The 14,466-nt window shown below is 43.4% G+C and overlaps 1 protein-coding gene across 1 annotated transcript in view; it reads left to right on the top strand.

The window, feature by feature from the left end:
• Nucleotides 1-72: 72 nt before the first annotated feature.
• YPEL2 (yippee like 2) overlaps nt 73-14,466 on the top strand; it is a 28,330-nt gene continuing 13,936 nt past the window's right edge. Inside the window, exon 1 of the mRNA XM_067309558.1 lies at nt 73-378. Within this exon, the coding sequence (XP_067165659.1) occupies nt 262-378 (117 nt within the window). The 5' untranslated portion in view covers nt 73-261. The remainder of the gene's footprint in view (nt 379-14,466) is intronic.

Here is a 14,466-nt window from a genome sequence, read left to right on the forward strand (position 1 = left end):
CTGGTGTGTGTTGAGTGCATTTGCCTGGTGTGACTCTGCTGCTGTCTGTTCCTTTTCTGAACTTAGATTTGAGTGAAGCCTCCGTCCCCTCCATCAGAATCTCTTCCTCTGAAGCTGTCACCAGCGTGTGGAGCCTGCCCCACACCCATCACCTGCCAAACCACGGCCTTTACCTGTGTCTTCCGGTGTTTCCCGTGCGACCCATCCTGTGGGAGTGCCTCCTGGGCCACCCCGGAGTTCACGCAGCGCTCAGTGGCTCCAATGGTGAAGATGACAAGGTCCAAGACTTTCCAGGCATATCTGCCTTCATGCCACAGGACCTACAGCTGCATTCACTGCAGGGCTCACCTTGCCAACCACGATGAACTCATTTCCAAGGTACGTGCATGACCTCACCCTGCAGGTGTTCGGGTAGACGTCTCCTCCCTGGGGAGCGGAATGGCACGCTCACGCTGCAGGTCAGTTGCTGTGGAAATGCCTGGCGTAGTTGGCACTGCAGTTTTTGCCTGGAAGATGGGCTGTTAGCCTAGTGGATCTACCTGTGAGCTTCTTTTTTTTTTGTTTTAAGTGACCTTGAAACTAGCTGTGGGGGAGAGGTTTCCAAATTCTGACTTTTGGAGTGCTCTTACTGGTGGTCAGTCTCATCTCAATACTCACTCCTCCCTCTCACTTCCAGCTGCAGAACTGCAGTACCTGGTGGCTAAGACCACATGAATTACCTTCCCAGTACTTTTTGTTCATGTACATGCTTGTCAGTGTAGCCAAAGGGTTGTTGCATGATCATGAATTGGAGAAGTGTGTGGAGATGTTTCTCTGTTCAACTGTGAACTATGCCAAGCAACTACCCTAGAGCCCCTACTTAAGGGAAGTTTCTCTGAACTGCTACTGAAATGTAAGACAGCTTTCCAAAAGTTATTGAATTGTTGCTCAAACCTTTGTCGTTTTGCCAGTCTCCTAACAAGAAACTTTGTGGAGAAGAAGCAAGGGATGGTGGGTTGTGCTCTGAGCTGATGAGGGTGGAAGGATTCTGTCCTGTGTTCTGAACTGTTGATCGCAAGGGAAAGGGTCTTGAGGATAAGCTGAATGAGAAGCTTTCAGGACCAGTAAATCGGGAGTCTTTGAGGTGGAGGGAGTAGGCCAGTAAGAAGATCTTTTTCTGAAGTTCAAAAACTGCTGCTAAACTTTCTCAGAGCAGCTATTTGAGCCTGCTGTGCCTGGCTATGGTCAGGCATCAAGTTTCCAGGTCTTGGCTGCTTTGGCAATCAACCGTTCCATAAAGTTTATTCAGCTCATAAAATTTGTGTTCAGAAAAAGCAGACACACCACAAGATTTATTAGCTGAGACGAGAGGAAATTGTACTATGAGCTGTGACCGGTGGTGGGGGAAGGGTGCAACTTAAACCAGTTTGGCTTCTTGGAGCAGTGTTTAGAGAAAGGCCAGGATCGCAAGGGACAGAGGTGCTCTGCCTGTTAGAAAGTGTGTAGTGCTTCCCTCCTTCCTGCTTGCACAGAAAAGATTAGAAAGTGTCACCTTGCATCAAGGGCATTGGTCCTCACTAGGTTGAAATCTTAGCAGCTGTGGAGGTTCTCTTGAATTCTTCCTTTTGGGGTTTCAGGACCTGTCTTCTTCCATCGGAGACTGTTCCCTTCCTTTTTCCTCTTTGATGTTGTATGGACTAGGTTGATCGGCACCTCTGTGATGTTATCTCTATGCCAAACAATTGAATTTTAAGTATTCTGATAATGAATAACGCTGACTACAGACTGCAACAATTTTATTTTTCACAGCTCCCATATAGAGAAGCTTCCTATTAGGATATAATTTCTTAGTTGTTCTGGGCCCCATGGGAGTTCCTCTTCTGGTACAATGGCAGCCTTTCTTGGCAGTGCTGTCCTTAAGGGTCATAACGCTGTGAGCTTCTAAAGAGCCAGAGGTTATACATTTCCTCAACAGAAAGAGGTTTTGAAATGTAAATGTCAACAGCACAGTCTAACAGTTTGTGCCCAGGTCTGGATATGAAACACTTTCAACTTCTCAGGCCAGCTATGTGACTTCAGGACCTTGTTCATGTGCTCAGTTTTGGTATCTGTAAAATACCAGTTTTGGTATCTGTCACTCCCCTGCCTGTCCAGGGTATTGGGAGAGTTGTCACAAGCTGGATTTTGTGTTGAGATGCAGAAGATGCTTTACTGGATAAAGAGGGAGGCTTGTTTTACTTACTGTTTTTTTTGTGGATCAGGGTTTGCGTGGTGCTTTTTTTCTGACATAGCTGGTCCCCATCCAGGAAAAGTACAAGGTTATAAACAACCAGTAGTTTCACCTTTGACACTTCCTTCTCCTTCTTGTCCATGCTCCTCCTGGTCCACTGTGCAATGCAGCCAGTTTTGCAGGCAAGTAGCTTCCAGCAGAGCAATGCCAGTGCTGCAGACTGCTTGGAATTTGAGCGTCCAGCCAGCAAGGCATACAGTAACTGCCCAGGAATGCTGACTGCTAAAATATGCACATAAGAGGGAAGATATGAAAGCACGAAATAAGGCCATTTGTATTGGATTGTGGAAATATTGATTGCAATGTGTTGGGGTGCTCATACCTGCTCTTTCGAAAAGCCCATTGTGGACTGTGGTGTAAATTCATAATGGAGCTGGGGTTGCAATGGCTGGTGGAGCATTAGCGGGTCATGCAACTTGAGCCCAAAAGGGTTTGGGGTTTTAGGTTTTATTTCTCAGAGTTAGAAATCTTATTAAAATACAATCTTTGTATAATTGTAAACCTTATAAAAATAATTGTGCAATCATAATTTGTACAACCAGCTATTAAACTGAGAACAGAAGGGCAGTCCCTGCCTCAGGGGGTTTCCAATATGTGTAGAAACTTTCCCAGGCAAACTTAAATAGTCATCTTTTTATCTGTTTGAGTTTGGATTTAAACATCTCCCTGAGGCCTTCTGCAGTTCTTTCATCACAGCCTTGTATTAGCATCTGAGAACCAGGCAGTGCAATTGCCTTACTTGTTTTCCATGTGAAAATCTAGGAAACCGAAGAAAGAAACAAGCACCATGAGGTTTGAAAAGGGAGTGAGATATTATTTCAAACTGGAGTGTTTCTCAGTCTGCAGTGTATCCCATCCTGAACCTGACTATGTCACTTTAATCACAACAGCCCAAATGACACCATCTTTGGAAACTTTCCCCAGAAAACAGGCTTTTATATAACAGCAGGGTGTTGGTGTTTTGGCTTGATGAAATTAATTCCTCTATTCCTCTTGCCCCAAGTTGTGCAGAGACCACATGAGAGCTGTGCTGCTTTGCATGCCATGAGCTTTTAACTCCTTTGAATACATACAAATTGCAGCATTGGCTCATGCGGTTGGCTGAAGCACTAGCTGGAGCTGAATCCCAATTTTGTTCTGTGTAAATTCATAGTTTATTTTCTCTTCGTCTCTGAGTTTCCTCTCTTAGCCCTTCAGCACCAGCGTTAACTTAATCTGGCTTCGCAGTATTTTGCCAAGACTTGGTATCACAAACTCTTTGACAAACATGCCTCAGCAGGACTGGTTTTGCTTTTTTTTTTTTCTTCTTAAAGGAAACCTTGTACATTTAAGGTGGGTAGAAGGTTCCTCAATAAGCCATTGCTATTTAAAGAAAATAATCGATGCATAGGCTTTTAAGAAACTCCAAAGCTGTTACATGAAGCCAGTTACCAAAATGTTGCCTGCTTACTTGGCCTTTTATCTTCTGCAGCCGGAGGGAGAAAGTGGTTTAGTATGTCTGATTTGTAATAAGATCTCAGTTGTGGGTTGGATCGTCTGGCCAAGAAAGGTCTTATTGACTTAGGAAATAGAAGGTGATCAGATAGATTGGGTGGAGTAACTAGTTTTCCTTTATATACATATGTTCCTTTGGTGTCTGGGTTAGCATGAGTAAAGGTTCTTCTTTCCTTGTAGCAGTGCATCATTTAAAAATGTATGCCAAATTTAGTACATACTCTTGTTTCATTGCTTTTTCCAATGCCTAAGTGGACTGAGACTCTGAGAACTCAACCTAGCTCTGCAACAGATTCCTCTGTGACCTTGAGTAAGTCACTTAATGTCTTTATTTCTCCTTTCCCCACTGTACAATGAAATGCTGCTGTTTTGTCCAGTCTGCTTAGAAAATAAAGCTTTGGAACAGGTACTGACTGCTAGCGTGAATTAGTACAGTGTATCCTAATCCTTTTTGGCTTTACTGTAAAAATAAAAAATATCATGCCAGGCAACTATAGTTTAAAAAGCATAGTTCAATATCTTCCTATTGCCAAAAAACAAATGAAAGACATTTTTTGTTACATTTCTCCTTTCCAAGCACAAAATCCTATGGTTTTCAGATATATTTAAGAAAAATACATATTCCATAACCAATGGTGGCAAGATCTCTTCTGAAGTGGGAGACGGATGGGCTGTTTCTGAGGAGTGTGGCTGCTTCATTGTTTTCCAGTGGGGCTTGGGGTGCAACTAATGCAATGAACATTCAGCAGTGTAAACAGCATCTCTTCTTTTTCTCAAAATGGCAGTTGTGATGCTGGTTTCTGCGTACTCTGTGCTGTAGGAATTCTTTGACAGCCTTTTCTGTTTGAATTCATATGTACCTGGTGTCCAGTGGAATAGGATGGGAACAAGAGCAGAAGGATACAAACCAAACACAGCCACGTTAGAGTCTCGGTTGCTGACTTTTCTTGCTATGTGAACAGTAATTCAGCAGAAATGTCCCTGATTATGGAAGTATGTAGGGAATGTCTTGTGGGCGTCCTGCAGGGTTTTTTTCATGAATTACTGTGATCCAAGTGCTAAATGTTATGCAGTGATGTATTCTCTGAAGTTAGCCCAAGGCTTGCCTGGGAAGTGTAATGTTTTTCTTTGATGTCTGCACAGGACCCTTTCTGAACATGAATGCAAAACCTTTCAACACAAAAGGCTGCAGCTCTGCCAGCGCAGAGAATTTAGGGAAAATAGCAAATGTGTGTGTGTCTGCCTTTCACATTTGGGATTGGACTGTTAGCTAGGGAATGTGTAGAAGCTCTATATGTATCTTTTAGGACAGGAAGGAGATGCAAGGTTTCTAAGCAAATGTCACTCACGATCATTGTGGCCTAGCTGCTTCCCTGGGAGCCAGGCTGCTGGAGCCTGAGGTGGTGTTATAGATACCTTTTGGTGATCCTGATGGCCTGCTGGAAGCATCAAACTTTGCTCCTTGTTACACATGGATCTTAAAGGATTTGAAACTTTGGTGCCAGCTTTTAGATAAGTAGTGGATGAATTCAGCTACTTCAAAGCATTTCATGCACATAGGCGGTGTACGTGACAGGCACTGAGATAAGCGGCAGTTGTTGGGTTGGGTTTTTTTTTCCCCTCCGAGTATCTGGGGAAGACAGTATGTAATGTTCTTAGTTCCTCACTTCTCATGGACCAGCAGTGCTGCCAAGTCAGCATGTCGGTTTGCCTGGAAGACATGAAGTTATTTGCCCAGGGGGGACATGCATACATGGAAACAAGCTGAAAACTAACCCTAAAATTGTGGTATAGCTGTTTCAAAATTTTAATGGAAAGAGAAAAAGGTATTTAGTAAGTGTCCAAGATCAGTGAAGTGAAACTCTTACATTTTCATCATGGGAAAAAACTGTGTGTGTTGAGGTGAGTATTCTCTTTTTAAGGGTGAAATCACCATTTTGCTTTATGTTAGGTTTCTTCTTTCCTTAAAAGTAGTTTCTTGTTTCTTCCTGAATATAGATTTAAGTTCCCAGCTTCACACTAATGAACTTTTAAGGCCAAGAGGAGCTATCAGATCATGAAGCATAACCTCCTGTAGTGCATGGGCCAGTGGATTTCATTGTGGTTGCGACATGTCTTCCAGAAAAAGCATTTAGTCTTGATTTGAAGTCTTCAGAAGGGAAAATTCATTGCTTCGCATGGTCATTTTTTCCAGTGGTTAATCATCCTTACTGTTAAAAATTGGAGACTTTGAATTTAAATTTCTGGCTTGTGTTCCAGTCATTGGCTATTATTTTCCCTTTTTGTTAATGAAATAGATCTATAGTACCTAGTATTTTTCCCTATAAAAGGTATTAGTATACTGTAATTAAGGCCATTCTTGATCACTTTTTGATAGGCTAAACAATTCCAACTTTGTACGTCATGGCGAAATGTTATTTTTTCCAGTTCTAAATCATTTTTGTGGTTCTTTTCTACATCTGTAGCATTTCAACATCTTTTTAAGAATGAAAACAGGGCTGGTCTCATTGTTCCAGCCTCAGTCTCAGCAGTATACAGCAGAAGCATCTTTACTGTCTACGCATTTAAGAATTGCATTAGTCTTACTGGCTCGGCACTGCACAGTAAGTTTCTGTTTGTTTATTTGTCCACTGTTAGCTCTTTATGTACCAGGTTTATCAATGTTATGCACATTTCCAGCAGCTGTACAGTAGCTTTTGCATTGTCATTTTCACTCTTGTTCCCTAAGGAATTGTCACTTTTAAATATTATCCAGAGCTTTGTTTTTAATTGCATGTATTACTAGAGTTCAAGCTGTAAGTGATGAACAGCAAAGCAGTTCTCTAAGAAGTCATTAGGTTCTTAGCTTCCCTTTTCATTGCTACAAACTTGTATATACGTACCCAATAGTCTTGACTTCCATAAAGTTTAAAATTAGACATGAGCTGAGGGAACTTCAATTCTCAGTAAACAATGTGTCATCAAAGTTGTTGTTAAACAGGAGTTTCTTCTTCAGTGTCTTAACCAAGAGATTGAGCATTGATTGGGCAGAGATGAACACCTGTACTCAAATTCATCCCCAAGATACCTTTATAGACAGATTAGTGTTTACTGTCCTTGCTGGCCTGCATTACAGTAGGGAGAAATGGAGTGGATGTCGTTTGAGAACCTCTCATCAGCTCTGAGAAGCCTTTATTTGAGAGAGAGGATAAACAAACAGAAATGCCCCTTGCTGGAAAAAGTCACAATATGAAATCTTGAAATCTGAGCCGTGTAATGAGTATTGGTAGTACCTATTCCATAGCACAGCTACCTAAATTGGATCTTTCTGTCCTGTGTAATTGCTTCCTCTGGGGCTCATCCTGCAAGTTACAGAGTGCTCCCTCGGTTCCTAGTGTCCTTAATGGGATCTGAAGGTAGTCAGGGACAGGCCTCTTATTTAGTCAGGCTGTGGTTGTTTAATGGAAAGAGCCCAAGGTAATTTGTACCTCCTTGTATAATTGTGTTTATATTGCAATTAATTGCTATGTGAGTTTAAAATATTTCATGCTGTTCCAAAAAAGAAAGAAGAGAGTAATAATTCAAAATGGTTTTGAATTCCCTGTCAGGGAGGAGGAACAGACAGAGTAAAAATGGATCTTCTAACCCATCACTTTCTTTATGGAAATAACTCTCCTTTCATCTGCTTCCTCTGCCTTAGAATTGATGACCTGGGCATAAATAAAATATTGTTCCCATTTATTATCCAGGGAACTGCCAGGGACGAAGGACAGTGAATCATCAGGGTTTTTGCATCTGCTGCAAATCCTGAACAACTGGAGCATGGAGTTGCTCAGGTCTGAGCCTTCCTGGGTTCGTTGGGTGTTTGTTGTTGGCCCTTACAGCTGGAAGAGGAGGAAATGCAAGCAGGCTCAATGGCTTGCTGATCGGGTGAACTGCCCTATGACCTTCCTGCGCAGGTGTGTACTTTTTATATGGTTTATAATTGTAAGATTGGGCCCAGGAAAACACAGAGGCGTGGGTGCGAGTGTCGTAACTCTGGAACCGCCAAGTGCTGGAAATGGCTGGTGGGTCCAGTCTGTGATCTACTGACAGCTGCACATATGTGTGGGCAAACTGTAACCCTGGGAACATTATCTGTTGTAGGCCTGCGTCCAGAGGGGCTGACTGGTGTCTCAAACGCTGGTGGGGTTCTCGTAAGATAGGAAAAATAAAGGGCTTTTTCAGCTGCTGCCTCTTGGGGAGAAGTACCCTGGCTTCTCAGGAGGAGTTTCTTGTGATGCTGTTTTCTGTTGCATTCTCACTTTGCAGTAGCGGGAAATGCTGTTAGAGGGCTTTACACCTGTTCTAGGGGAGCCCTTATGTCTGCCAGCAATAAGCAAATTTCTCTAGGATCCTGGCCTCTCCTGGGGAGGGAGCGGGGGGCAGCATCTGTCTGGTGGTGGTGGTTGACCTGACAGTTTTTCTCAGCCAGCAGAACACAGATAGGCAAGGACTAAAGTACAAACACATAAGGAAACTCCACCCGGAGTCCCCTCTCTTAAAATACACTGTGTTTTCATCTAAATCACAACCATCAGATTAGAATAAGCAGCTACAAAGAAGGTACAAACTGAGGCTACCATTACCCCAAACCTGGAATTAGATTTCCAGTGATTTCTCTTTTTTTTTAGCAGTGATTGTTATGGAAGGAATGAGTTAAAATCAGATTAAGTTTAGCTGCTTACAGAGTATCTCAACTACAAATACCTCAATTCCAGTCCAGCTCTGAGAGGAGAGGATGAGGAGAAATACAGGAGTGTGTACACACATGTTCTGCTCTAAAACTCCAGGTCAGGCCTGTCCTGCATTCTGGCGTGTGGTGTGACTACCAGGGCTGAGAAACCTCGGTGTCTGGGGAGCTGTCCTCTGGTGTACACGTTTTCATTTGATTTCCACAGAGGGCACACCCACAGTAGTAAAATGAGGTGCAGTACCATAAAGCTTGTTTTGTAGTGGAGATGAATATTCAGAATATAAAAGGAAGATTGAACAAAGAAAAGGGAACTTTTAGCCTTCTCCTCAGCAGTAAGGTGGCTTGATCTTACTGAGGGGACAGAGAAGAGCTCTGCACATTCTCCCATGGACAGCTCTGCATTTGCTGAAAAGCAAGTTTCCTCTCATTGTCAACATTAGCGCTATTGTGAGCTTACAGGCTGCGTTAATGGAATACAGTGTTCCACTATTACATGGACAGCCGCTATTATGCTGCTAATTCAATAACTGTTGCATTAGCAGTTTCCATCTTCCTTCCACGTTCTGTCTTGTGTTTATCTCTAAAATCCATACAGCAGCAATAATTAATGTGGAAAGAAAGGGCACTGCCCTCTCTCCCTCCTGCCTTGCCACTCCTTTTTTAAATGGCTTGATTGTTGGTCAATCAACCAACAGGTCATTGACCTACAGGAAAACAGGAGCACCCAAAAATTTTGGGGGGGGAAAAAAGCCTCATAGCTTGCAGAAACACCAGAGTAAAATGTGTTTTTCATCTCTCTGTGCCCAGAAAGAAACAGCTGGGCTTTCTGTTGTGCATCTGTTCACGCTGTCCTTATGTCCTAAAGCACAAAGGGTTGCATTCGAGCGATGTCACCGATAACTTAAGTGTCAGAGATGCCAAGCCCGTCTTAGCTCCCTTGAACTTCCTGCGGATCTGGGAATGCTGGTGTCTCTTGGGAGTGAGGGTGTGAAGGTGGAGGGATCAGGGTTAACCAACAGAATGGCCTAAGGCCCAGCATGAAAACCTAGATGTGCATCTTCATGTCAGAGTGGAACTGGTTCCTCTTTCTATTTCCTTCTCCCATCCTGTATCATCTAGATCATTCAGTTAGTAGTAGTGCTAATGTGAGGAGCGCCATATACTTTATATGAATGAATATAGCTTGTACCAGCAGGCCTATCTCAATAGTTTTCCCTTTTTTAATGTTGGATAAATGTCGGCCTTCTGTTGTGAGTGGTCTTCTACTTGTTCAGCATTTTTAAAAGTAAATAGTGCATTTGCTTCATTTTCTGTAGTATTTCCATCCTTTTTCATCTTAAAGTCAAGTTCTGAAGCATGACAGCGGCACCAGAGGCCATCAAAAATCACAAAAGAAGCTGCGAAAGGTTGCAGAGTTTTACAGAAGTAATAAATCTGGTATAGTTTTTATTTGCTTTCAGTTTTTTGCCTTTAGCATTCACATTTTGAAACTCTACTTTGAAGTCTGTGGGGTAGAAACACATTTATAAATAAATAAAAGCAGAGTCCAGGAGCCCAGGGCTTTAATGAGCAGTCTGAATAGCACAAAACTCACGATAACATGATGAGACCTAACAATGTCGCATTTAAACTGAGTGAAAGCCTGGAGGGAGCCCACCAGGCATGTTGGAAGGAGAAGGGGACAGAGTGGTTTGCAACTGAGTTTTGACATACTATATAGAGCTTTGCTCAGCTTTAGCTTAGCAGAGTGCTGGCTTAAATAGGTATTAGAAATCTGTGCACCTGAGGAAAAACAAAAATCTAGCAATTTGTATTTCCCTAATTACTGCTTTTCATTAATTGCAAAGCCTCTGAAGAGATCTCTCCTTTCCTCTGCGACTGCAATATAAAATTTGCCTTTGAAAGAAATCTCTTCCTCTCCCCTCTGATGCTAATGGGCAGTCATACTGACACACGAGTTAATAACTGGGAATTTGCTCCTGAATCCTGACCCATTTAACTCAGTTTGTGCAGCCTGTCTGCCTGGAAGCAACACAGCCCCACTGGAGCTTTGGTGTCACCTTCATGTTGTGCTGGCGTGTGTTCAAGAACCGTTCCAATAAACAGGACAGAACAGCATTTCGTGGCTCGCTTCTGATGGTATCGGGCATCTGCGCGGTCCCGTTTGTTTTCCATCTTCCTGAGCAGCACTGATGTTATAGAGATAACCCTGCAGAGCGTGCTCAGAATGGTCTCTTGCAGTTTATGCCACTTTTTCCCTTTGCGCTTTTGGATGTGGCTTATATTGCCAAGGGGAGTCTTGTGAACGATGCTGCTTTTTCTTACTTTCAGCTCCTGTAAGCATGAAAAGATGAGAGAATCTCACTTTTTTATTATTTAAATTAAGTCCTTATTTTAAAAAATGATTTAATTACTACTTAAATTTGCATAATTTTTAAGCCAGCCTAATTATTTGAAGGATAAGGAGGGGGAGGCTGGTATGTGACACTGGAACACGTGGATTTCAGAACAGAGCACAGAATCTGCGAAGGAAAAGCTGCCTGAGTGCGAAAGGGCTCTTTGGGGTTTTGGAGGCCTGAGCAGGGCGTTGGCTGACTGGCAGCTGGACAGCTTCCTTCAGCCACTTCGGAAAGGCTGCCTTTAAGTCCCTTCTTCTTTTATTTGTGGCACAGAGAACTCAGATGTAGCCCATGCAATGCTATTTCTCCCCCCGTAAGCACTGATGGAAGAAGCGGGTAGCGCGTGCGCATTGATCTTGTTGCACTGGATGTGATCTGCTTAGGAACGTGCAGCGGTTCCTGTACCGCCGATGGGCGGAGAGTCTCCTTCCACGCGCGAGGCCAGGAATTGATGCTTTCCCCACAAAAGTGGGTTGCAAGAGAAGCATAAGGTTCTTCAGTCACTGCGGATTTGCTCATTGACTAAGCTATAGTTCAACTCTGAGAAACTAATTTAAATATTTCTGCTTACTCAAATTGACTTTTTCCCTGACAGTGTCATCGTATGGCCCGTTCTTGGCAGCGGCGAATGTGTTTTGCAGGCGGTGGAGGCAGTGCCACCAGGATGGCCTGCGGGTGGTTTTGAGGGTGTGCGTTCAGACCTTTTGCACTGTCCGGCTGCAGTCTCCCCCCACCTATCCTGTGCGGGGAAAGTGCTGAGCTGGTTCCTGTTAGGACAAAAGGCTCCTGCCGGGAGCACAGCTCGCCCCTGCTGCGCTGCCAGGAAAACCCACCACCACTCGCTTTGGGTGTGGAGGGGACAGGAATGGGTACTTGCTGCTGCCAGGAGGCCGAATAAAAAAAATCATAGGGATGTCTGCCATTTTTCCGGTCTGTGCAGCACCTTCCATCACACAGACCGCTACTAACCGGGGATACAAACACTGTGTAAAACTGCTCCTTTTTTGTAGGGTGTAGCTGTTTCTAGGATAAAACATAGCAGACTCCTAGTTATTCACTGTGCTATTGCACAGCAACTTAGACTGCTAGGGAATAATGTCATGCTGGAATAATTGAATTACTTCAGAGATGAGTTTGGTCCACTAATTCTGTATCGACTTTGGTCTTTAAATAGCGTTAAGGACCCGTGTTAAAACTCAATTAAAACTCAGGAACGCAGTTAGAACAGGGTAAGGTCACATCTGTGCACAAGGTGGAATAATGTAACCAGTTCCCTTGACATGGGTTTCTATCTAGCATAATCAGAGCAAAATTGAATCTCAGTTTAATCTGATCATTCACCGTCCCTTCTGCGAGGAAGAACAAGGTGGAATTAATGAACCCCGAGGAGGGCTCTGTAGTCTGTGTGGATACAGGGACCTGCTAATTGAACTTGTACTCCCTTGGCAAGTACTTGGGCATGATGCAAGCAGACGGTTGAAATGGCTTGTGCTGTCTGGTGCAGCCCCCCATAATCTGCAGCGGATATTTTCATAGTTAAATTTTCCTGTTTTTATTTCTGCTGGGAGAGCCTGAGTAGTGACTCACCAGTAATCTCCTCTTAGAGTCATCATATACCTGGTGCTGTTATACTGGCTGCTATAAACATATTGCAAGGCTTACTTTTTTTAATCAGATCGTTTTTGCCTTAATTAATGGGGCTTGAAAGATGCCATTAAGGCAGAGCTTTCTGTGCGATGTCAGTTGTTAGATGGGACAGCAGCTGATAGGAACTGGGATTAAGGGCTGGAGAGAGTGGGAGGAGAGTGAGGAATGCAGAGATAATCTTTTTGATGAATAGGACAGAGCATCCGAGAGCTGCAGCTGCCGGTGGCCAGCTCCTCGGCTGTGTGCGTGTTTCTGTGGCTCTAGAATGTGGAAGAGGCACAACTGTATCTTAAAATGGCTTAGTCCGCCTATTTTAGGGAGGAAACCAGAGGTAAAAATATCAGTATTCAGAAGGGACAAGGAGCTGCTGTATTGATGTGTTTACGTGCACAAGTGTGGGTGCGGCGAATCTACCTGGCCTGAGCCGGACTGCGGGCTGTCACGCTGCAATGGAGCCAGGAGCTAGGCCTGGCCACGGGTTTGACCCAGGTGAGGATTTTACTTTTTCCCTTTTGTCCACTCTGTTGCCAAACTTGATCCAAAACTAGGAATGAGTGGTGGTGGCTTTTTAGTGAAGACAGGATGGCCAGAGATTTTTTTAAATCCTGCAGACAATGCGAACAGGAATTGCCTTGTTTTGAGATTGAAACTTCCTTGCGTCCAATACCTACTTGACCAGGATAATGCTTCAGATTCTTGTTTGCAGCGTTGGCTTGGCCAAGGTTGTTATGAAACTATAGTTGTGACTGGGAGAAGCCTTTTATGGTCTTAGGTTTATATTGCTAGAAAATCTCTGGGGAATTTGTCATGAGGGCTGTGAAATAGGAGACAGGAGCTCTGGTTTGGTCTTTATCTGACCATATTTTCTCTTTCACAGCAGTCAAGTCCACTGTATTAAGCCTTGTATTCCTTAGAAAAACTCCCATTGAGTTTGAAAGGTTCGGGCCTTTGGACAGTGTGCATTTCTGCTGAGAACCACTTGTAAACTAAGTATATTATGACATTTTCTTCATTTTGGTATAAACACTGCAGCAGGGGTTAATCTAAATCTGGGCTAGTATGTATCACTGTAAGAGCGTTCTCAATTTTTGTAGTTTTACTGTGAGTCTCACAGTATTTGGTGGTTCTTGAAATCCCATCTGCTCGAATCAAGGAATTGAGTAAGAATTTTGATGTATTTGAAGGCGTAGGAAAAGCCCACCTTCGGGCCAAACATGACTTAGATTGATAGTGTCTGGCATCTCGTGGGTTGCCAGTGAAATTTCACCTCACCTGTGTTTGCATTGACTCCGGTGAGTCTAAGGAAGTCAAGTCAAACTGAAACAGAATTAAAAAATGCATTGGAAAAAAACCCTCTGTAATTGGCTGCCTTGAAATAAGCGGTTTCTGAAGGCCTGTTGGGAATCGGAGTTGGGGAGCTGATTGCAAATAGATTTGAATCATCCTGTCTGATTTGATGAGACCAGAGTCTCACTCCGTGTTGACCTTTCCCATCTGAAATCTGCCGCATGTTTCTATGGTAATGGACTTCTCTGCAGCACGAACCCAAGACTTGAGCCAACTGCACCCATCACTGCCAGCATTAACAAGGTTATGCGGAAAGCGCTGGAAATCAGTTTCTACTAGAACTCATACTTGGGGTCATTTTGTGTGTCACTAGTGGTAATGCAAGTCTTCTGCTCCTTTGGCAGCAGATGTGATTTAAGCTTTGCTTTGGTCACACTTAAACATCTTCCCCCCCCCCCCCCCCAAGTGAATTTGTATTAGAACAGAAATCTCATCCTTGGAAGTTTAAGGGCTGAATCAGCAGCAGGAATAGATAAATCCTGCAGGCAGTCTTCTGCAAATGACTCTAGTAATTTAAAAATAAAAGGTGTACATGTAGGTGGGAAGTGAGAGATAACAGAGCTATCTCTGAATAGATCATCGGATGAGTTTTTCAC

Source organism: Apteryx mantelli, chromosome 22 (assembly GCF_036417845.1).
Source record: "Apteryx mantelli isolate bAptMan1 chromosome 22, bAptMan1.hap1, whole genome shotgun sequence".
In the NCBI taxonomy this organism is placed as follows: domain Eukaryota; kingdom Metazoa; phylum Chordata; class Aves; order Apterygiformes; family Apterygidae; genus Apteryx; species Apteryx mantelli.